Raw genomic sequence first — 23190 nt, 5'->3', positions numbered from 1 at the left:
AAAACACTAGCAGCCCTTTTGTGCGATTGTTTTTAATTTGCGCTGTTAAACCTTTTGATTGTAGCATATACTAACTAGACAAGCTTTACTGGTGCAATTGGGGCTCTACAAGTATGCACAGAAAAACACCTAAATATATTATTTTACATAGAAGAATACACATGCATTACAGAAAGCTAAGTCCAGAGCGAGCTACAGAAACACAGACGACATGGAGGAGACATCGGCGAGACAACAACGACTCAGCCTGCACAGGAGAGAACACAAACGGGTGAACGGTGATACGAAGTGCCGAACACAGAGAGAAAGATGGGATAAGAAGCCGCTCCATCACAGAGCAGCCTACAGCCAGTTCTTTCCAGTTCACAGTGACAGTTTTGGTGAATCGGAAAGGTCTGTTCTTAAAAGTCCAAAACCAGAAGCTGGTTCCTCATTCAGAAACCGACTGGTGTCCTTCTCTGTCTTTTTGGCCATTTCCCTCTCACTTGCTGCTGTTCTTGGCCTTTGCCGAAGCACATCTGGACAGTAGTGACTTCGGAGCACTTCTTTAGCTTCCCAGAGTATAGATTAAGCCACCGGCTACACAAAGCCTTTCCTCAGGACTTCTGGGCTGCCATTTTCACAGTAATAGGCTGAAATAAAAAGGAAGACTGTTATATGTTATACCAAGGATGGCTCTGTAAAAAAATGAAGTGGGCCATCATTTCTAAAGGAAAATCACATCACATGCACAAATAAAGCCATCTTTGAGTCTGAACCGAGGTGTATTCTCTGCCATCTAGTATCATACTTCCTCCTTTATCACACAATAAGAAGCTCCAGTCAAAGTGTGTGAATGCTGCTCAGAGAGAAGGCAGCGTGTTATATGGAGATGTGCTAATGAAGTACGCTGAATATCTATTGAGTGTTATTCTGAAGGCAGCTGTCAGCGGCGTTGTGACGTGCGGACGTACCTTACTGCAGTAAGGACACTCTCCAAAAACAATGCTGAAGCTCTGCCTGCTGGAGGGCAGCGCTCGCAGCCACTGAAAGGAGAAAAAGAAAAAGACAACTTCAATAAATGTTTTGCCGTCGATGTACACTTCTCACTGCAGTCCGTACTTTCATCAGACACCTTGAAGCATTTAGAGGCTTTAAGTGGAACTTTCTAACATCCTCCTCCTCTTCCAGGCTTTAAAAAAAGAGACCTCAGAGAATATAAAACAAAGTAATCCGTCCTCTGGCAGCACCAGTCCACCTCAACAATCCCTCTGTACCACTGAATGCCTCACATCTGCGCTCTGACTCAGCCAAGGGATCACGCTCACTGTCACTTATCTGAGCAGGCCAGCTGTTACTAACCTGAAACATTAAGGGCCACACTGAAAAAGACATGCGACCGTCTTATCAGGAGCAGCTCTGATTCATATAAACACTGGCTGAAAATAGAACGTAAAATGTGCACACTTTTTATTCAAGTCTGATCAATACATTCTTTGCACGAATCCAAACTGTGTCTAGTGATTTACTGAATAGGGATGCAAAATAAAAACCTGAGGAACATCTAGCTAGTTCAAGCTAGTGAGATTATTTCTGTGTGTGCCTATATTTATTTCTACATGCATATAAGGAGAAAAATCTGTCTTCTCTAATAGTATATAGTAACATTTTGATCCATTTTTTGAGTCACCAACCATGTTTAATAGACTTATATATGGGTGCTGCAGTAATGAGCAGCGAGGGGAGATGTAGTATCGATGTCCCACTTCCTGTTGGGGCCAAATGTGGGCACATGCTGTCTAGTGTAGAGTTTGTTTTCTTAGGTCCAGGTCCAGGCAGGAGGCCAGACTGTGGTTTTGTGCTAATACTTAAGATGTAAAATGTAAGTTTGTTTCTATACAATGCAAATATTTGTTGTTTTTTTTTTACACTGATGCGTACTCAAGTGACATCATTTGAGGACATTTTTCCACATATTTGCTGTGGTCTCTCTCTGTGTGGACACTTTGAAACAATATTAATAGTGTTCCATGGTGACCAGCTATTAATAGTTTTTAATAGTCACATTTGAGAGGAGGCTCCTTTAAAGGGAATATTTGTAGACCAGTGGTGTTACAACGTTGCAACAAGGTTATCAATCAAAGAGAAAACTTTCAACGTCAGTTGTAGGTTGCTAGGCAACAAAATCAGCATGCTATGATGAACAAGAAGTCTTCATCCCATCTAACAACCTTTAGTCTGCTACACACCTCTGTAGACCACATCCTGTAAAGGATGCAGCTCCTGCATTGGGACACAGTTCCGCTGTGTGTTTGTGTATGTGTGTGTATGTGTGCACGTGTGTTTCCATACTTCATAGAGACAGGCTTGGTGGAAGGGCTGTCCACAGCGAGGGTCATTGCACACCTGGTCAGGGATGGCAGCATCAAGGCGATAGGAGTAACAGATGCCGCACTCAATGTTGAAACTCTACACACAGAGAAAATGAATGCAGATCATCTGTAACACACTACGGCCACAGATGCTGAATATTCAACCACTTGGATAAACCGCCCCCTAGTAAAAACTACAAATATCCCCCTTTCTCTCTCTCAGTCCCACCATAACACCTTCAACACTTTCTCTCTGCTCTCGTTTGCATTTTGGTGTAATGAGAAGCTCCTGTTTTTTCTGAAGCTATCCATTAAGAGAGAGGATGGCAGGTAAAAAAAGAAAGAAAAAAAAATCAACATCTGGTCAACTCAACTTTTTTGCACTCCTCTGAATGTTAATGAAGCTGAGGCATTAATCACCGTGGCGACAGCGGATAAACACGACGCCCTTTCAACCCATCCGCAGAGAGGGGAGGGGAACGACCGAGCGTTTAAAAAAAAAAAAGAAAAATGCTTTTGCGTGATTAAAGCGGTTTGATAGTGCAGAAAATTCTGCCATCTTTGTTATTCTAATGATCTTATCTGTAAACAACCCAATTAAAGGAGAGCTTGTGCCTACCTCTTAGAAAAACAAAACACTTGGAAGGAGAAATATGGAAATAGACAGAAAATAGGCAGTGGTGTACATCCGCCCCCTTATGACTCCAAGCTCAAGACAGGCACACAAACTGAAGAATGCATGCATAGATGTAAACACACACACACACACACACAGCTCCTTGAGGTAATGGTGATAGGAACGGACATGTTTGAAATGGAAAGGGGGGCAAACTGTGTGACATACAGATTTTTCGTGGGTGGCAGGTGACGGGAATTCGATCTCCAAAACATCCTGGAGGTTGTGCAAGACGCTGGAGTCCGGGTTCCTGCCAGCAGACCACAGACAGCTCCTTCACACACTAATTAACCACATGCAAATGAGCCTGCAAAGACACTGGGGGATGATTAGGACTTTCACCATTGGTATATTAAAAAAAAACAGAAAAAAGAAAAGACTGAACTGTGATGGAGGGAGAATTTTCTGAGATGTGTGTCATGCAGGGAGGCAAATGTTAAAACCTGTGGTGAAATTTAAAACCTGTACTCCATTTCAAAATAAAGAATAATCATGTTTCTTTCCCCTGAGATAATCAGATGGCCCTGAGAGTGACTGAACCCGCTAATGCTGCTGGATCTCAGTCTGAATATAGATTTGTTATATACAGATTTACATGGATTTTGGACTACCTTATATTTCCCTGTGATTTGTAGTGCTGTCCATCCATCTGAATTACTGTGATGTGACATGTCAGATATTTGGAGATCATTTGAGTTGCTAGGTGTTAGCCTGGCAAGCCATTGTAATCTTTTTCTATTCAAAGACATACAACCAGTCAGTCAAATGAAGCACGTGACGTCAGACTAGCTAGATGTAACAGCATGTTAATGAAAATTCTCAGAGCAAAAGATTTACTCAGGTCATGATTTCTGACTGAGTGACACTCAATCTAGGTCTATGTAGGCCACAGGACAATGTCAGTTTGAGTTTGGGGTGAATTTACCCTTTAAAAAAGCTTCCTGTGCACACTAATATCAACATCACAAATGTATGTGTATTGTTTAGTGCTGGGGACACACTGTACTGTACATGCTGCACCACATTGTTCCACAGAACCATGTAGACTGGCAGTGTGACCACCTGTCCAGCAAAAAGTGACCTCAACCAATCAAATGAATGAGATGCTGAGGATTCTGAAAGCTAGTAAGTAGCAGTTAGCATGTCTTCGTAATGTACATTAAATGCAACCCTTGTCCCAATCGGATGCTGTTAAATGAAAAAGACGAATAATAACAGCAAAATCTGCTTATTATTTGTCACCCAGATCAATGTACGAGTGTGTTGCTGTAGAGAACCTCACCACAAGTGCATATTGGCGTTCAGCTTATTCCTCAGCGGAGTCACCACTGCAACAGCACAACAAAAGGAATTATTTAGATGTAAATTGTAACACCAGTAACAGGCTTAGATTTGATTTAAAGTCACATTTCAAGCACCTGCAGATACACAGTCCTTGTTCAGAAAATTAGGCTGCCTTTAAAAAAAGTATTCTGCATACCTTCAAACGCTGTCTCTTATTTGACAACAGCCGGGTTCACCGCAGACAGCGGCATCACCGCTGTCAGATATGAACCATCATTGCTTCCTCTGTTCCACAGGGGAGCTTTGTCTCCGTGCAGCACTCATCACTTTCACTATTTGTTATTCCTACATGCAAAAAGCAATATTTCTGCGCGACCCCCTGTATTTGAGGGTCGCCGCCTGCCTCCCGTCTTGGTGGCTGAAGTGTGCATGTGTTTAATATCTTCGAGTTGCATTGCTAGGCAACAGGCTAGGAGTTGCGTGACCTTGGGTTTACAGAAACAATGGCCGACAATTGACGGGGACTTAAATAGAAAGCTGACGCCCGAGCTCGCCGGCTGGCTTTGGCATAGGAGCGCCGAGAATGAAAACGTGCCATTCTGGAAGCAAGTCCTCTGACATGACAACAGTCAACACAAGCAGGCGAGACATGTGGAGTGGTATTCCTTTTTTCATTCGCGCCTGATGGCTTCTCACTGATCTGATCTGAATAATGGTGGCACAGGTAGAATTGGTGCTTTATTGCCTGGGCTGATCCTCAGCTGGCAGACTGGGAAAACAGGCACGATACATACAGTGATGCAGGCCTTATAAGCAGGCTCTTGTCGCTCCCAATCATAAAATGATTAGTCCGGATTAGGATTAATGTTATTTGGTGACACCGCTAGATTTTTTTTTTTTCAGTCTCTCTGACACATAGGCTTCTATTTTAATCACTTCCTGTTCCTGTCACCCATATCACAGAGTAATTGGGGGGATACATACCTTTAACTATATATCTACCTTGTGTGATTATTCTGTACAGGTGTTACCAAAAGTGGAAAAAAATCTCAGCTTGACTCCTCAGCTTTTGGGGTGTGTCATTGTTACTCGTCGACAAGCAGCCTTGCACTCATACATGCTTCGTCCTATCTATTTACCTGCGTCACAGAGAACCTTTCAGTGCAGCTGGACAGTTAAAAACAGTATGACCTGGCCATGTTTGTATCTTTGTTAGTTGAGCTTTGTATACAGTGACCTGAACACTGTAAATGAGGCAAAGCTGTCTCATGCTCTAATGCAGTGTGTCGGTGCAGATCCACTTTGGAGTGTTGCCATGTCTCTGGGGTCCTACTCACCGTGTTCCGCTCCCAGCAGGCAGCACTCCGGCAGCATCTTTGGGTGTCTTGGATCCACCTCCACTTTGATGGATACATTGTTACCTGCACACATACACACAGGGTTACACTCTGTATCATATGAACTAATGAATGATTGAAGATGAATAATCAATGTGAACCTATAGATATTGGTCAGTGCATTTAGTGCGCTATGAAGTTGTGACGATTTAAATTAGCTGTGTTGAGGTGTCATGTAGTACCCATGGCGATCCGCCTCATGGTGTCGCCCCGGCTGGGCTTTTCCGGCTCCAGGATCCAGGTCTTACTGTCAATCTCATCCATGACATCCCAGAACTCTGTGAGGGACTCCAAAACCAGCAGGAACTGTGTGTGCAGCTGCTCCAGTGTGCTCTGCAAACCAGACCAGAAGCACTAGAGGGGTCAGTTTTAGTCTGGGACCGCTTTGTTTTTTATTTGTATATCACCTTTTAACAATCAAAACTGTCTGTATGTACTTTACAGAAACATCGAGTCTGACCCCCAAGCAAGCAGACAGTGGCATAGAAAGAGGAAGAAACCTTGAGCAGGACCTGGCTCACATAGGAGAACCTTCCTGCTGATAGGCCAGGTGAAGGAGGAGGTAGACAGGAAGAGGGATGAAAGACAGAGAGAAACATGCAGCAAACATCATACATACAGAGGACAAACAGGTTGTTTTAACTAATGCTGAAAAACTATGCTGATATGTTGTTCAACTTAATTACACTACATAGAAAATGACAGGTGTTGTTGAAGGTCAGCATGCTAATCTGGGGGGAGAGAGACAACACAACGAGGTAGACTGGTCACACAGTAGGTGACATAAAATACTGGATCATGAATATGGGTTAACCTGATGAGAAGAGAGGAGACAAGTTTGGGGAATAGAGGTGGGGTGGGGAAACTTCTACTGTGCATGTACTGTTACACATTTCATTTGTAGATACAGTGAAATATTAAGGGAATGCTTTGGATTTTTTGTACTTGAATTTTCTCAACCTAGACTTTGAAAGAATAGTTATGGTGTCATGTCTGTCCTGTGAGACGAGTTATTATTTTGGATAGATCTAAAGTTGGAAACTTTGTTGGATAATCTGCAGAAAGCAAATCCTTTAGCATAGTATTCTGGACACTTAGCATCACAATGAGGTTTATTCATGTCCACACAGACCTGGGCTCAGCCACCATGTCTACTGATTTGAGGCTGGCCTTTCCCAGTTTTGGAGAAGTTTCCTAGGGTAGCAGAGAAGTAAGGCACACTGTTAATTTCTCTCATGCACATAGTTATTCTTATACTAACTAATCAAGCGGAATCTGTCATCACACGTCTTCTCTTAAAGCTCTGGCTTTGACAGCTCTTACAGACAGCTTTGGCTGTCTTATATTAATTGTAGTTTTGGGATAGGTACGGCCACAATCAGCTACTCAGACAAAGATTTTACTTTTTATGGATGCATACAGAGAACGATTCTATAACTTTGACAGAACATTACACACTAAAGGAGTTTAGGTTTTGCTTTTTTTAAGCACATGTGTACTTGATGGCTTGACTATAGGGCCACAAATAACTAATGGGCGGGTACACAGATGTCCCTGCAGAGGCTGGCGCTGAACCCATGATGACGACATTTACGTCAGACAGACCCTCCATAGCCACAGATGCAGACATTGCAGGATAATCAGTCTCATATCATCTCACACCACTTCTTGTTGGTGTTAATGTTTTGTCAAACATTTAAAATCCAACTTATAATGTGATAATGGGAGACTTTAATCCCCAAAGGAACGTGTGGATAAAAATGGACTAAACAAAGTGTTAATCCGGGCTACAATTAGACATAAGCTGATTATGTGGTTGATTCTATTTGATAATCGCTTATTTAGTGCATTTTAAGTATATGCTTTTACAGGACATATTTCTCCATCTAATAACTGTGACATTAAAACACAGATTGATCAATAACTAGTTCCCAGTTTAAGTGAATAAATTTGTAAGATGTATAGAAAGCCTCGTTGATTTATGTAAATACCACAGTAAACTCTGCAATTGTTAGTTTTAAACTTCCATTTGAGAAAACTGGAGTGAACTAGAAGTGCAGATAGCAAATGACCAGTAAAAACTGTAACAAGCGCGCACGCACACACACATACAGAGAAAAGAAAGGGAGGCTGATAGAGGTGTGGGAGAGTAATACAGATGGAATGAGAGGGAAAAAATTAGGGGAAAAAATGAACCAAAAATTATGGGTCATTGTGCCAGCACAGTGCACACAATTAAGCATCGTCCAGGTGCTGAGAGCCTCAGCAATTACAGCCCAATTAATGCCAGTGGTATGATTACAGTTAGAGCTCAGGATAACTACGCTAGGCCCAGTTCAGAAAGGAGGAGGGGGGGGGGAGAAGAAGAAGAGCTGGTAATTGAATTCCTGCCGTATCTGAGAGAGGAACACAAGTGAGAGTGGAAGACTTAGGGAAAGTGTGAAAGAGACTGAATCTGGCCACCTCAATCAGTCCTCTTTATCTATTTATGATATTTCTGACTGACCTCCATTTAGCTACAAAAAGAAAAAGAACCCACTCGGAGGATGCTGTTAAACTTTGTTAGATTAATTGTTCTCTCTCTCATCCTACAATGTGGGATTTACATATTAAAGGTGCACAGTGATTACTGGTATGGAGGGAATCAATGACTGTGTGGTGCAGTGTTCTTGTTTTTTTGACCAGATAAAGAGGTGGACCCCTGATGGTTTTCCTGTGGCCAATACTGATCTTTACAAATCAAACATATGCGACGCCATTTTTTAACTAACAACTACACAACTACACATTATAGCCTGTCTCTCTAATCTGCACTGCAGTGCAGCCAAAATGCATATTAAAAGGTTGTAGAAATTAAATATTCAATACATACTGCAGGTAAACCAAAACCTATGGCGAGGTGCAATCACTCTTTCCCCTATTGAGAGGATATGACAGTAAATCATTTGAAAGTATTGAAAACACATAATATAGACATACAACACTAGGCGGCCTGTGTGTGCCCGTCTGTAAATCAGCAGTTAACTAATGTAAAATGTTAAAAAACTTGGCAACACTGGCCTGATGAAGTAATCATCCGAGCAATTTTCAAATCCAACTCTTCTTCAATCTTGTAGTGTGATGCTGCCTGAGATTAAAAATAGAATTTGGAAAACAAAATGGAGAATTCACCGCAACTGTTTGTATAGTTACTGAACACTGCAGGAATATTAATAAAGTGCATTAATAGTTAAAATATGACATTTAGTGCCCACATACTTTTTTTAAAAACTGCTGTATGTCTTCCTAAACATGTAAAAAATGCATCACAGGCTGCCTGAACCAATGAAAACCACAACATCTGTATATACAATATCCTACAACAGCAACCCAAAGTAGAAGTACAATAGAAATACTATAGAGTCATGACATCACGAGTGTAGTCTGACACAGCCCTCATTTATTCGCCCTGAATCTTCCATCAACTCTTAATGCTTGCACTTTCTGGTTGGTTAAAATTACTATTGTGTAGCCAGCCAGCACAAAGAACCAAAACTACACACAGACACACACACTGAGGTTTATTTCTCCTATTCTAGTTCCACACAAATGCACAGAGTGGCACATCTTGGCCTTGCAACAGAGCAGGCAATAATTACTCATTCAAATGAACATGTCAGGACTGCCGACAGACAGGCCCTTCCCCCTGCCACACACACACACACACCTCACACATCAGACAAAAACACACTTGGCACAGATGCAAACACATACACACACATGCACTCGCACACACAGACACGTATACACACACACTTCATGTTGCAGTGTGGGAGAGATCCATCAACGGCCCAGCAGGCAGACAGGCTCCATACGGTAGCGCTGTTCTAAGCTGGTCCTCACTGTACGCCTGCCATGTATCAGCTCAGCAACACACACACACACAGACACACACACCCAAGCATCTCTCTCCTCGAATTCTCTTTCTCGCTGTTCTCTCAACACACACACATTTGTCACTCCCCAAACATGTCCTCACTCTCAAGGTTTAAAAATCATATTGGTCCTCACAAAGGTAGTCAATAACACACCAGGGAAACGGTTCACTGCTTGTTTATGATGGACAAAGTGACTGTAAAAAAAAAATTCAACACATTTGTGTGTCTGTGTGTGTGTGTGAGACCGAGTAAGTGACACACAGACTCAGAGGCAGTGACAGAGATAAAAAGCAGCGGCGCAGTGAAATAAGGAAGACGGCAAACAACAATAACGAGGAGGCAAAGAGATACAAAGAGCCCACAGCTGGTTTTACATCAAAGCACTTTTATGCCAATTATAGTGGACTAAATTTGAGGGGCTGAAAGAAAATGTCTTAATAGAGCAGGTGGAGACATGTTTTGTCAAATTATGCAATAGTTAGGAGAGAATGAGTCAAGTGCATTTGTGCAGCCCTTAAAAGACCTTAAAACATCACTTAAAACTCTAACAATGCAAAAATTCAAATGCATCTGCAACATAAATAATGCAATCCATATTGGATTATCGAACGATGTTCCAGCTGGAAGACCGTGATGACGTATCTGTGCTTGGATATTGGGCTACTTTCTAATGACTTCAGGATTCCACTACTTTTGCTATATTGCCTGTCATTTTTTGCTCTCCACAATTGTGGCACTCGAATACTGCACAGTCGGGATTTTGTTTAGCTTTAACGCGTGGGATGTTAAACGTGCCATACATTGTGTTTTTATATTAAAGGTTTAATTACAGTGGCTGAATATAATATACTGGGAGTTGCTTTGTGTTTATTTTTTAATCCCATCCAGTTACTCTGTAATGGGATGCCTAAAATGTCACACAATGAAATCTGTGTCATGTTTAATCTAATGGTACTGTTAAATCTTGGTATGTTACACTGACTGGTCACTTTCTTAGGTCAACCTGTAGACGACCTGCTGAAGTCAAAGTGAGCAGTTTACTGTTGATGCAAGAGGTCGACGGAGAACGGTCAGACTGATTGGAGCTAGTAGAAAGGCAACAGGTCGGCAGAATATCATCTCTGAACGCAGAACAACCTTGAAGCAGGTTGTGTACGGCAGAAACATAAAGTAATAAAGTGGCCAGTGATTAAGATCTGTTTTCATATGAAATTTACAGCCATAAACTAATGACATGAAACAATTTAAGTGTGAAACTCCAGAGGAGGGTTAAACTGGGTAAAGGTATAATATCTATACACACCTGAGGTGTCCAGGTTAAGAGCAGCGGGACTGGCAGGTCAGCTGAGCAATCAGGAGTCTCTGCAGGGTGCTGTGGGTCAAAAAATGGGGTTGTTTTAATTTATTGTTAAAATATTTGTGTTATTTCAAACTACAAAATAAATTGTTTTCATTGAACACAACATTCAACATTCAATCAACACACAAGACTGTGAAGACTTTTCATTGACCATTCATGGCTTAGCAACGGTAGCTTAGGGATTGTGAGCTTTGGTATACCACATAATGAAGCAGTCTGCATGTGTTGTAGTAAGCCAATGTTGTGCATTTAGTTTATAAATGTATTGTAACATATGTGATTCCACCTCCTTAATCTTAAGCAACCAGTCTTTCCTCTTGTATTCAAGAATTCACAGTAAACCCTGCCATCAGTGCCAGCCAGCTTCAAAGTGTCGTTAAAACCTCATTAAGTCCTCACTAAGGAGCTTTGGTCAGTACATAACAGCCATACGTCCTCTCTCTGTTCACCTTCAACATCACACTACCCTCCTTTTTCACTACCCTGCATTCCAAGCCTCTATGCGTCTGTGCCAGTGCCTGCCTCCTCCCTGGCTGTGCCTGGTGAGGGATGACCTGGCGCTGGATCTGGTGGAAGCAGCTGGAGCGCAGGGAGGACTCTGAGCTATTTTTTACTCTAGTGCCAGAGGGTGAGGAGGGGCCAGGTGGGCACAGAGTGGGGTCCCAGCACCTTCCCTTGTCCCCAGTGGATGTCATCTGGGCTTAGGTAAGCACCAGCTCACCTCACCACACCATCCAACCACCCACTGTGCCCAGAATATGAAAACTAACTCTGACTAAAAAGAGGCAAATATTGCAGTGAAACATGAATGTTGAACTCAATGTAACTTTCAATTATGCATTTTGTTTTGTTTACCAAAACTAATCTAATTATTAAGACTTTATGAACAAAACCTACTAAGTAATAGAAACTAATACATAACAATAACCCAAGCTGTTTTTCAACCTTTTTTTGCTGCAGCCTAATTTCCTACACCTATAGAAAGCCTGCCGATCAGCCAAGTACTCGCTGAAATCTTGTCATGTGACTGCTGGTAACCATTAAGTTGATCATGGCTTTTTAGTTGAGCTAAAGAGGAGGCAGATTTTTTTAACATTTGTAATATTTAGACTAATGATATTTTTTCTGGCACATGCTCAGTCAGCACATGTGAACTGACTCCAGTTTCAGGCTGCATGTGTAGCAGTCTTTTTTTTTTTTTTTTTAGATACTGTATTAATCCCAGAGGGAAATTCGTTACGGCTGCTGCACAAGCAGTGTCATACAATGACTAGCAAGGACTACCAAGAACACACAACAGTACAGTGACTAGGGAGGAGTTGGGATTGAACCACCAACCTTCCGGTTATTGGACAACCCTGCTATCCCACTGCGCCACTGTTGCCCACTGTTGCCCCTTGCATACACCCTTTCCTGGTACAGTAAGTCATTACCTCATTTGGTGCCACATAAAGTAGCAAACAATATTTTTGTTGCTCTATTATAACTTGAGCGTGATGGGATTGTCATGTCTGCAAATAGCTTTGTGAGACCACCGTTATAACTGGTAACAGCGCCCCTTTAGCTGATAATAATTAAATAATTCAATCCTTTTATAGAAACTGTGCCTTATCAATTATTCATTAAAAAAAAGTTGTGGAAAAATATTTTTTTCCTCACATTTCAGAACCAGACTGTTCCTTTCTCACCTGGCCATTCTCATTGTATGTGTACAACACTATAAACAGGCAGCCCAAGGAGTCCAGGAGTTTGAGGCCTGTGTTTATAGGACTCTTGGAGGTAAATGCACTTTTTAGAATGAGACATAGTAGGTATATGTCCATACAAGAACAAATTAAGCAATGAAATCAAATCAAACATATTTTTGAGTGGAAGAGGACTAAAGGTGAACAGCACAGTATTGCACTGCAATTTTTGTTATTTTGTATTTTATTGAAGCCATCATATAGTACATTGAGTGTATTGCAGGGATTTACATGCAACTTTAAAATGATTACACTTTGAAATTGAATGTTTATTCAAGTAGATCATCATCTGCAATTCAATACAAAAATAACCAAAATCCTGGGACAAAATGTCATTCAACATAATCTGTCGCCTCTCTTTTTTTCCATATGGAGAAATGCAAACATTTTAGGTGCCCTGTAATACACTGCCATTCCACCGTTACCTTTGTTCCGGTAAAGGTTTTGTGTACTCTCAACAGCGGCGAGTGGAGACAGTGGCTATGCAGACGAGTGTGGGTGTACTGGTTTTCTCTATGCATAGAGGAAGGCTTTCCATCATGCTGAGGTCTACGTGGAGATGTTTTATCTGTGCTACATCTCAGTCACAGCGGGTTATCATGTCTCTCCACACCCTCTCCAGTTTGACCCAGATTTAGGGGCACAGATGTAAATCACTGATTTGCTATCAACAAATTGAACATCCCCGTGTGCGTTTGGTGAAGTCAGCCTGTTTGGATATGGATTGGCTGTGGGTCAACATCAAGTTGTGGAGTATTTCATCTGATGATGAATAATATCTGTGAAAATTATCCAGTCCTTAGAGCAAACTATGTGTGCACTGCTGTGTGTTTGTGCAGTGTAGAGTGTGTCGTACCTTAGACTTCAGCTGAACAGTAAGAGTGTGCTGCCTTGCGGAGGAGTCCACCGCTTTCAGTCTCAGCGTTCGGAACTCCATGTCTATAAAAAGCAGCCTGCAGATGGACACACACACAATACACACACAATAAATCAGCACAGAGAAGGCTACACAACACTGTAAAAAGACAGCAGCCATCATCCATCATTAATCACAGCTGCGGAGAGCAATATTAAGACATCAACTCTACCTTTAGATTTATCACTCTGGGTACAAACACGGTGACATTACACCAGACTAAGTCCATTCATGCCCAAATTCAGCAGGATGTAAATACAGGCCACTGTCTTCTAGGTTCTCACTTGCTTTATTATCTAATGAGAGCCCTTACAGAAGAATGTAACACATCCATTGAGCCTCATCCTGAAGGTGAGAGTTTTTTTTTGTTTGAGAAATTTCCTGCTGACTCGACTGACTAGAGAAACAGCCTGGATCTTTTCTACATTATAAACCTCTAAGCAAGTAACACAACAATAACAATCACCAGAATCTGCAGTATACTTCTAACGGCCACTTGACGCTGGCCCCCACTGCTATGAAGTGTTGAAATGGTTGTGTAGGTTCTCCCATCATGAGGCCAAAGTACAGTAAACATGACTGAAAGTAAAGACAAACCAGTTGTGACTAGGGCTGCAACAAACAAGTATTTTGATACTCGCGAGCGTGTGTGTGTGTGTGTGTGTGTGTGTGTAAACGGCTCACCCGCGTTTCGAACCTGGGGCCTCTTGCACCCAAAACGCTGATCCTCCCGCTACGCCATGAGAGAATCATCCCCGATGACGTCACTAACGAGTCATCGAGTACTAAATTAGTTGCTGATGCATTTTGCCTTCAAGTATTACTCAAGTACTCGAGTAATCGTTGCAGCCCTAGTTGTGACACAATCTGACATGACTTGGATAAACTCAACTGCACAAATATTTTTTGTTATTGTAGAAGTAAAGGGGTAACTTTACCAATTTTGAAGCAGGTTTTATAGTGAAGTGTGTGTAAATGATATCCCTCCATGCAGCCTGCTCCCAGATTTCCTCATTAATTCACATGCGGAAGTGTGCTGGGTGATATAAAATGCATCATCAGGTGGAATCTATGGCTACTGCTCAAAACCAGAAACTGTACTGTACTATAGCCGTCATGGACTTCAAAGTTTAATGGCAGACTTCAATAGCTCCTCATAGGAGTAGAATACAGTGCAGAGACATTGGGTGTCAGCAAGGGAGGAACACAGTACAGAGCTGCCTGGTACTAGGCAGGCACAGCTGGTGCAGCAGCCAATTTCTCTTGGATGACAATTATGTGTTAGTGATAGTTGGGTGTTTAAAAAGCAACATGACTGTATTAAAATTAACTTTTTTATGTCCTGTCTGTTATCACATACACTTTACAAATATGTTAATCATTAAAATTGAATTATTGCCATTAAACCTTATTTTAATGCCTCTTTTAACAAACTAAGAGGGTAAGGAGGGCAATGTCTTATGGGTGTTAAGGTTTTACTACTTCTCAACAACTCTCTGTCTCCCTCCGATTGCTGAAAAAGTGCTGCTCTAGTGAGACAGAGAGGATGATAGGCCAGGAGGACAGCAACCAGAACGCTGCTGTGACACAGACAGCTACAGCTGAAGGAACAGGTGAGGTGGAAACAGATTAGTGTAGAAGTTTAAAAAATAACAGATGGGGAAATTAATGTCTATTCTTCTGTTCGTGGTAGAGGAGACATCCTGAAGAATGAATAAACATAGTGGTTAAGCATGCCTCACTTTAAGGGATGGTTATACCACAGGCCTAATAAGCCTAGTTGCCAACACACTCCGTGGGAAAACACTGTTTGTTCATCCCAAAAATTAACCCCAAATATCCACTCAAGTGAATATCATAATAGCCTTGTCTAGATCTTAAACCATAGCCTAAAATGGTAATACCAGTGTGGTTACAGCATTGGGATTCAAGCTCTCTAAAAAATGCTGTGTTTCTGGATAACCTAAGGCTGAGCTCACAGTTTCAAGCTTGAGTCAACTTGTAAATCAGACTCTGTCCTTCCTGAGCTAATTATAACCTATTGAGGCTAAGGACACAACACTGATCAGGCTGCAGCATTCACAAAAACCTGCTGTCAGATTTATAGCCCCTTCTGCTGCTCCACACTTAAGCAGTCAGTTCCTCCCCCTCGCCAGTCCATCTCCGGTCTACTGAGACTGAAGACAAAAGACTGATCTGAGACAAAGGTTTTGAGCAGTCCTCCAGATTTACAGTACATTACGACGGACGCTCTGTGCTGAGCCTGACAAGGCTGTATATCAGCGAAGGATTTATGGAGTGTGTTAGTGAGGAGTGATGTGTGCAGTGTGCATGGGAATTGACACACACACTTAGGAAAGTGATGGAATGATGGGAGATGGTGTCCGATGTGCCTGACTCATAAAAGTGTCTGCACGCTCACGCACTTGCAATCAAAGGCTGGAGAAGGGCAACGGTGCTTTAATGTCATATGCACACCAACTTCTACAAATTCACACAAACAATGTTATAATCAGGCTGATTCATCACATGCTGCTACTCGCTGACAGCAGGCTAAAACAATCTAGCAGCAGTGCAGAACTTCCTGAACAGATAATACCTGGGTCACTGTGTATCCTCAGGTGCACATTTACACAGAGAACGGGAACATAAAATACCCACTGCTGTTAACGGCAATAAATATACAACTGGTCAAGCAAACCCAGACACTTATGCAAGGAAAGAAAGTGGCAAGTGTCCAAATGAAGAAAAGGAGTAAGAATAAGAGAAAGGAATCCTGGTTTGCTCATTAGGAATATATGTGGCTGTGGTTGAGTAAATCACATATTTCCAAAATCAAACACTACACAATTCATACAGGACTATATACAGGCTGTATAAAAACTAAAACTCTTACTTTGGTGTGTGAATGCTTGTCATGTCATGACATGACATGTCATGCATAGCTGCTGAAAAGATGGAAAGACTTTATTGTATGGCTGTACTGGCTGTTGAATACTTTCTGATTGGTAAATTGCAGAAACAGTATTACGGGACTAAGCAAGATACTTTGCTATAATTGCCATCTCTCTTAGGGCATTATTGTTACAAACGTTTGTTGTGCAGAACAACAAAAAGGTCTGACAGCTGTCCTGGTGGAGCTGCTTCCTGCTACATTACTGCAAATGTGAAATACTTTGTAAATATGTAAATACATTTACAATTAGAATGACCTTTCACTGCAATCAAAAGAAATATAAAAGATGAAATTACCGCATGTAGAGGCAGTTGGAAGTTAGATAAGAAACAAAAGTACAGCAAGTCTGGCATAGCCGACAATTTCCAAGTGGATATTAAAGTTGTAAAACAATATATGGGCATAATGGAAAGAATCATAAAAGATAATGTTCAGTTATATTTCATAAAGCAGGTATAATGTAGAACACACCCCCGTTTAACTCTGTAGTAAGAGATGACAGATGAGACCCAAACCTATCATAAGGTTGGTTCTCTACAAAGAGCATGAGTGGGGAAAAAGTCACCAGTGCATTGCTAACACACACACTCACACGCTCATATTTCCATCTCCTCTCCTCTGGGGTCTCATGCCAAGGATGGCAGGGACTAGCTGCCGCCCCTACTTGGCCATGATGGAAACAGCGTGACAGTCAGATGTCCTGCTGGGAAGACTGATGAGAGCATCCCATTTGCAACTCCACAGCCAAGTGAGCCGCTTCCAGACTGCGCACATTTGTGTGTGTGTGCACACGTCTTAGATTTTTTTGTGTGTGTTGACAAAGTGATTCATGAATGGTGAGATCAACGCATATGTAGAGCTTGTGTGTGCTGCGTCGGAAACACGTGTGCGAAATGCTGGCATAAAGTAGAGGAGCTAGAGGACAGTGTAAGTCACGTGCACACAAATGCGTGTGCACAATAATTTTATAAAGTGTAGAGAACTCTAGAACCATTAGCCTGCTTTACAGTTTTAACTGTGCTAACCAGGACATTCTCATTATTTACTGGATGTACACAAGACTGCAGAACTCCCAATACCATTTGTGATTGCATTTATATCACAGGATGTAGGAGTCATTTGTTAACTGGCCTAATAATGTAACAAAAACAAAGATGGAAGAAAGAAAATCTATGTAGGGATCTGTGGAATCCCTCAGCTCTGGGCCTGGTTGGCCCAACAGAGCCCTGCTGTCGGAGAGCTGTTATAACCGGCCTCAGAAGAGCAGCAACACAGTGTGACGGGGTGATAACGCTGGGATAAGAAGAGATGGCGCTCAGCACCAAGAGATTGTGAACATGGAGTGCCAGCTGTGCCCGTAATGAGCCCTGGAGCTGCCAGGGCCACATTTTTTTTGGGCCACAGACTGATGGCAGCTGACCTACTTGACCTCATTTTCCATTAATTAACACATGGTTTGCCATCTCCAGCCAATTAAGCTGACCACACTCTCGGATGCAGAAATGGAGACACACGGAGAGAGAGAAAGACTCACTTTACCTGGCCCAATCAGCAGACAGAATTACAGCTGAAAGCCCCTGGTGGCTATTAGCACGGCCCATACCAATTAAGACGCTAAGCGAATCTCGAGTGCTTTGGAGATTGAGGCCCACTGTGTATAATGCCTTCTAACCGTAACACGACACTGAAATGATGTTGGTCCCATTTCCAGCATAAAGCATACCTTCACCCCTCCTTCTCCTATTAAAACCTGAGAGTCTTCAATTAGAGCCATTTGCATTTTGCTAATATCATAATTGTAGCCGTGGTCATTAATAGGAAAGTGGAAAATGAGTGTAGTAGTCAAGGCTTAATCCGAGCTGGGGGAGAATAGATATCTTCCTACCACCGCCACCCCTCCCTACTTCCAGCTCTCTCTCTCTCCTGACGAGTGCAGACGACGGTATTAGCCGGGCCTGTCAGCGCACGTGGGCTGAGCGTTATTAAATGTGACCTGGATTTAACTATAACTCAATAACTAAAAATAAGGAAGCCATTAAGAGCCATTTGTTAATGTGGAGCTGTGTTGTTACAGGCTCTCCAATCCGTTTAGGCTGCAGGAGAGGGGGAAAAAAACAGGGACAGCTCCATATAGCCATGTCAAGATCTGGTGCTTTCTACCTATAGAAGTGTTTTACCTCTGGGGAGGTTGAAAAAAAAAATTAATGACATTAAGATTTCAGTAATAACTTTTCCTTGTCTTGTTTATTTTTGGTTTTGAAGGTGCACAGTAGAAGCTCCTATATAAAAAAAAAAAACTAAGAGCTGATATGTTGATCACAATGCAAGAAGATCCATCAGCGGCAAATTGCTTCCACGGTATCCTGGGACCATGTAAGTGGGGAATGGAACCATGTTACCATGTTGTTCATAAAGAGAAATTAAGTGTTTGATTATCAGTCGATCTTCTCTGTAAGCTAATTTAAACAACTATTTACACACTGATTCTGTGGTATTGCAGCTTATTGTTTTAACGGTGAACATAATCTTCTTTAAGATGATCAATCTCACAATTTTGTGGTGTTCATCAAGTGAAAAGCTGCTTTTTTTTCCACTGCTTGGACCGCGTTTGTTACCAGGCCAGGACTAAAGCATGAGAAGGTAAACATGCTTGATATTTAGGATGCTTGTAACACCTCTAGCTATGTATAGAGCCTAAAATGTCAGTGTGCCATCCACCTGAGTTCTGCTGAGTTTTTTTAAGGATTACAACAAAGTAAAATTAATTTGATTAGTTAGCAGTTTCACACAACGTGTGCTCTCCCTTCTTCCAGCTGGGGAGTGAGGGGATAAATAGGTCACGTCTGAACATAAGTGTACATGATTAATGAACACGCAGTCCTGTAACTTAAAGGAGCACTTTGCAGATTTGAACCTGATCGCAATATTTGAATAAGGGTTAGATGTTTTTCCTCTGTATCTTCGTGCAAAATTAATCTTAAAGGAAGTTTAAAAACATAAAATAATATATTTTTTGTGGATCATGTATGTGTTCAAAATGCAAAGCTAAGACAAATTAAATGAGCCAGGAAATTAATCTTACTTTTGCCTCTGCGATTGATCTTTCATTAGCAACAAGCTAAGAAAGCTATAAACCCAGTGCATTGTGTGTGTTAAAGTCGTTCTACATTTTTGTAGTAAGTCAATACTCCAGCCCCTTTCTCTATTATTTCTGGTACAGGAGAGCCCCAACTTCCAAAATGTTCTTGTTATTGAAATATATTATCACATTAAAATCAGCAGACAGGACCCTAAACTACAGACCACAGAGCTAAAAACCACCTGCCAAAGCTCCAAAAAGAGCTAAAAAATGTGCTGGCCACTGCCAACTTTCCCATCACTTCAAGGCTTAGTGACTAATGCTCTTTTAAAACCTGGTTTCAGACCATGTGTTTAGTGCTTCTAGTGGCCCACTTACTTGTCCCACCCAAGTGTCTCCATCTCAGAGATGAGCTGAGAGTAATACTGTGGAGGCGGAATGGAGCGACACTCAGGACGGCTCTTCAGACCCACTTCCTGGAACAACACACAGAGCGCCGCTGCTTATTTTAAACCCAAATTACAATGCACATCATACCACGACTTCACCCTAACCGTCCAACAATATAAACAAAGTGAGCAGGGGTATACAAATGTGATGTTATTGTTTTGGTGGCAAACACACAGGGTTTCATTAATCTTAACAATATATACATTTGTGCCTCACAATCAAGGCTATATAGTGCCCCAAGGTCCCCATTGACTTTCCATTCATAAAGCAGCAACGTCAAAGTGATCGTGCTAACCACTGTGTCACTCTCCTCCTTACCAAGACTGTCTTCAGCTCCAGAATGAAACTGACAAGATCAGCCGACTGCTGCAGCCTCTGTGAAAAGTCAAACAAGAGAGAAAAGACATCCCTGAATGGAAGGATAATGAAGTGACAGTGTCTATTTTTTTCCTCTAGCCAGCCATTCAAATCAAACACAGTGTTTGTGATTAATGGGGGCTGCCACCAGCTTTAATAATTAATGATAGCTTAAAGGCTGTGAAAATAATGAACTTTGCAGCCCGGGGTGAAATATCAATCTCATCCAAATAACCCTGAGGGGCCACATAACAAATAGGGACATTTTCCAGGCCATGTTAATTAAACAGTGAAAAATATTTTTCTCTGCTTCTGAGTGAGGCAAGTCTGATGGGTGACAGAGAGTGCAGGAACGAAGCCAGCCAACGGTACAGGCAACACAACGATGTGACAAAAACACATGAAACTCACAGCAAATGATGCAATATCAATCAAATATGGCAGACACAAGACATAAGTAAACATCATGATGCGAACAAGTACACGCTTACCTGTTTCACTATGAGCTCATATCCACGCAACAGGTGTCTTAACTGCCAAGAGCAGTACAGCCTGAAAGGACACATTTAAGACGAGTAAGTGAACATGCTAATATCCTAGTATGATGTTTATAGAAAGGGGAGGTATACTTGGCCTGCTTCAGCTGCTGATCAGGTGGTAGGAGTATTCTCATTCTGTAGTCCCTATCCTGGAAAAACCCAACATGACTTTATTAATCTAAACAGCAAAATATTACCACCAAACTGATGCAAGTTTAAAATGTGCAGACTTAAGCCCTGAATAACATCTGTATCTGAACATGATGTTCTACTAAAAAGGAAAATTACACATTTCTTGGCGTGTTTGTTAAAAGTGCATGAAAGTTTAGATAGTGGTTAAATTAACATTATCAACTGTTTCATTCGGTATAAACAACATAGTAACTTTCAAAGTAAAATAAAGCCTCATACAGTTGCTTCTAATGTGATTCTGACAATACTGTAAACAGGTATATAAATCAGCGGTAACCGTTGGAGCCGAATTCACCACTAATTCATACTTATTTCGTAAATGTCAACAGTAAGAGTTATCACATTGATAAACGTGTCCATAGCGCCAAATCTTTAACTTCATCGTTTTTTCAATGCAGTTTGGACACTTGGACAAACGCCCCGTACTTTGCTAACAAACCTGAACAGTGATGAATCCATCATAGACGCTTTTGTCCTTGTTGAGGGGGAACAGCAGCGGGTTGTCTTTCACTAGTGAGCTCTCCATAAACCTGACACGTCGTCGTCCCACTCTCAGGGTCAGTACTGCGGGCTAACGTTAGCGAGCCTAGCAGGGGACACGCGGTGAAACCACGACCGTATCTCGACGACTAAAGAGCTGAACGTAAGTATTGCAGCTGATGCCGTAAAGCGAAGAAGAAGTCACTGTGAAGTCACTTAAAGTTAAGCTATCGTGGAAAATAAAGAAACTACTTCCGATTACCCGCCATTAAAACCAAAACAATGACGTCACGCAGATGCCTTCCCTGACATGCAATAAATGTCGGAAATCAGAGCGATATATTGTGAAACGTTTAACTGTCAGCGTGTTGTGTAAACTTTAAACCAAAGTTTATATTTGGTTTGTGTTTCTCTCGTTAGCTTTACAGATTGATAAAGTTTAAAGAATAGTTTTGTTAAATTAGAATAATGTAAATTCATTTTTATTACAGTCTTAAACTCTTTAAGGCCTACCTCTAGGCCTACTGTAAGAAAAAAACAGTTGACAGAATATCTGTAAGTATAAACGAGTATAATCAAGTATAAAGTGAGTTATATCCTCTTTTTGAACCTAATTTTTTAGATGGTTTTGTAAAATACTGCAGAGCTGCAACAATTAGTACTCGTGTGATATTCAAGGGCAAAATGCATCAACAACTTATTTAGTATTCGATGACGTCATGCAAGTGTAACACATTTGCAGCAGAGAATGATTCTGTGGCTCGTGGTGTAGCGGATGATCGGTGTTTTGGGTGCAAGAGGCCCTGGATTTGAAACCCGGGTGAGCTGTTTGTAGGTCGGTGTGGAGTAAGTGTTTAGATTTGTCGGTAATGTGTTTCGGGCACACTTTCAAAGCACAAGGTGGCTCCAGGTGGTCGTGGATGAAGCAATCACAGATCAGTGGTCTAAAGTAGTTGTCCACTATTGAAATGGGAATCTATGCAGCCGTACTTATGCGAAAATTATGTCATTTATTACTCGAATAATCGCAAAAATAATCGGTGACTATACGATCATCAAAATAGCCGTTTGTTGCAGCCCTAATACTGTTGCTCCTCTGTGTGTGCATAAAATTATCAGGTTAAAGAGGGGTTGTTTGTGTTAACAGCTGCCTGCTGTGGCTAGAATCGAGGTCAATGAGAGCGGTAAGAGAGAACCAGAATCAAGAAAAATCGCCACAAGTGGGATCTTGACTTGAAGTGAAGCGACAGCCTCCTGGGCTGAGAAATGAAACCATTGAGAAAGTGATGTCATATTGCACTCAGATGTTTGTACAGTAGCCCAGAAAGTACAAACTGAAACACAAACTGGTTCTCTTAAACACTATTTGTTTGCAGTCTCCAACCTCACAGCTAGATGTCACTATATCTTACACAATGGTCCTTTAAAGCGGGGAGAAAGTTGAATAGACATTTTCTTCTTCAAGCTTATTGTTGTTCCTAACCTAAATCC

At 41.6% G+C, this 23190-nt stretch overlaps 2 protein-coding genes across 5 annotated transcripts in view; one reads left to right on the top strand and one right to left on the bottom strand.

Moving 5' to 3' along the window:
- The window catches only part of vrk2 (VRK serine/threonine kinase 2), a 28209-nt gene extending 17422 nt beyond the window's left edge, over window positions 1-10787 (top strand). For 3 of the 4 annotated variants that reach the window (XM_028422759.1, XM_028422757.1, XM_028422758.1), the window contains exon 14: window positions 173-1569. In XM_028422759.1, coding sequence (XP_028278560.1) covers window positions 173-529 — 357 coding nt within the window. In that variant the 3' untranslated portion in view covers window positions 530-1569. Of the gene's footprint in view, window positions 1-172; window positions 1570-10622 lie in introns of those variants that run through there. The other variant, XM_028422760.1, reaches the window with a different exon arrangement.
- On the bottom strand, window positions 502-21960 carry fancl (FA complementation group L). The gene is made up of 14 exons (XM_028422761.1): window positions 21659-21960; window positions 21118-21176; window positions 20980-21040; window positions 20450-20506; window positions 20060-20157; window positions 13587-13683; window positions 10929-10997; window positions 5891-6041; window positions 5649-5732; window positions 4310-4355; window positions 3196-3277; window positions 2332-2448; window positions 954-1025; window positions 502-632 (listed from the first exon to the last, which is right to left on the bottom strand). Exons 1-14 carry the CDS (start codon window positions 21743-21745, stop codon window positions 597-599), a joined length of 1116 nt encoding a protein of 371 aa, XP_028278562.1. The 5' UTR covers window positions 21746-21960; the 3' UTR covers window positions 502-596.
- Window positions 21961-23190: the final 1230 nt, after the last annotated feature.

This window comes from Parambassis ranga, chromosome 15 (genome assembly GCF_900634625.1).
Source record: "Parambassis ranga chromosome 15, fParRan2.1, whole genome shotgun sequence".
Lineage (NCBI taxonomy): Eukaryota > Metazoa > Chordata > Actinopteri > Ambassidae > Parambassis > Parambassis ranga.
Note: the sequence above shows the minus strand (reverse complement) of the source record. Positions and strands in the feature narration are given on the sequence as shown.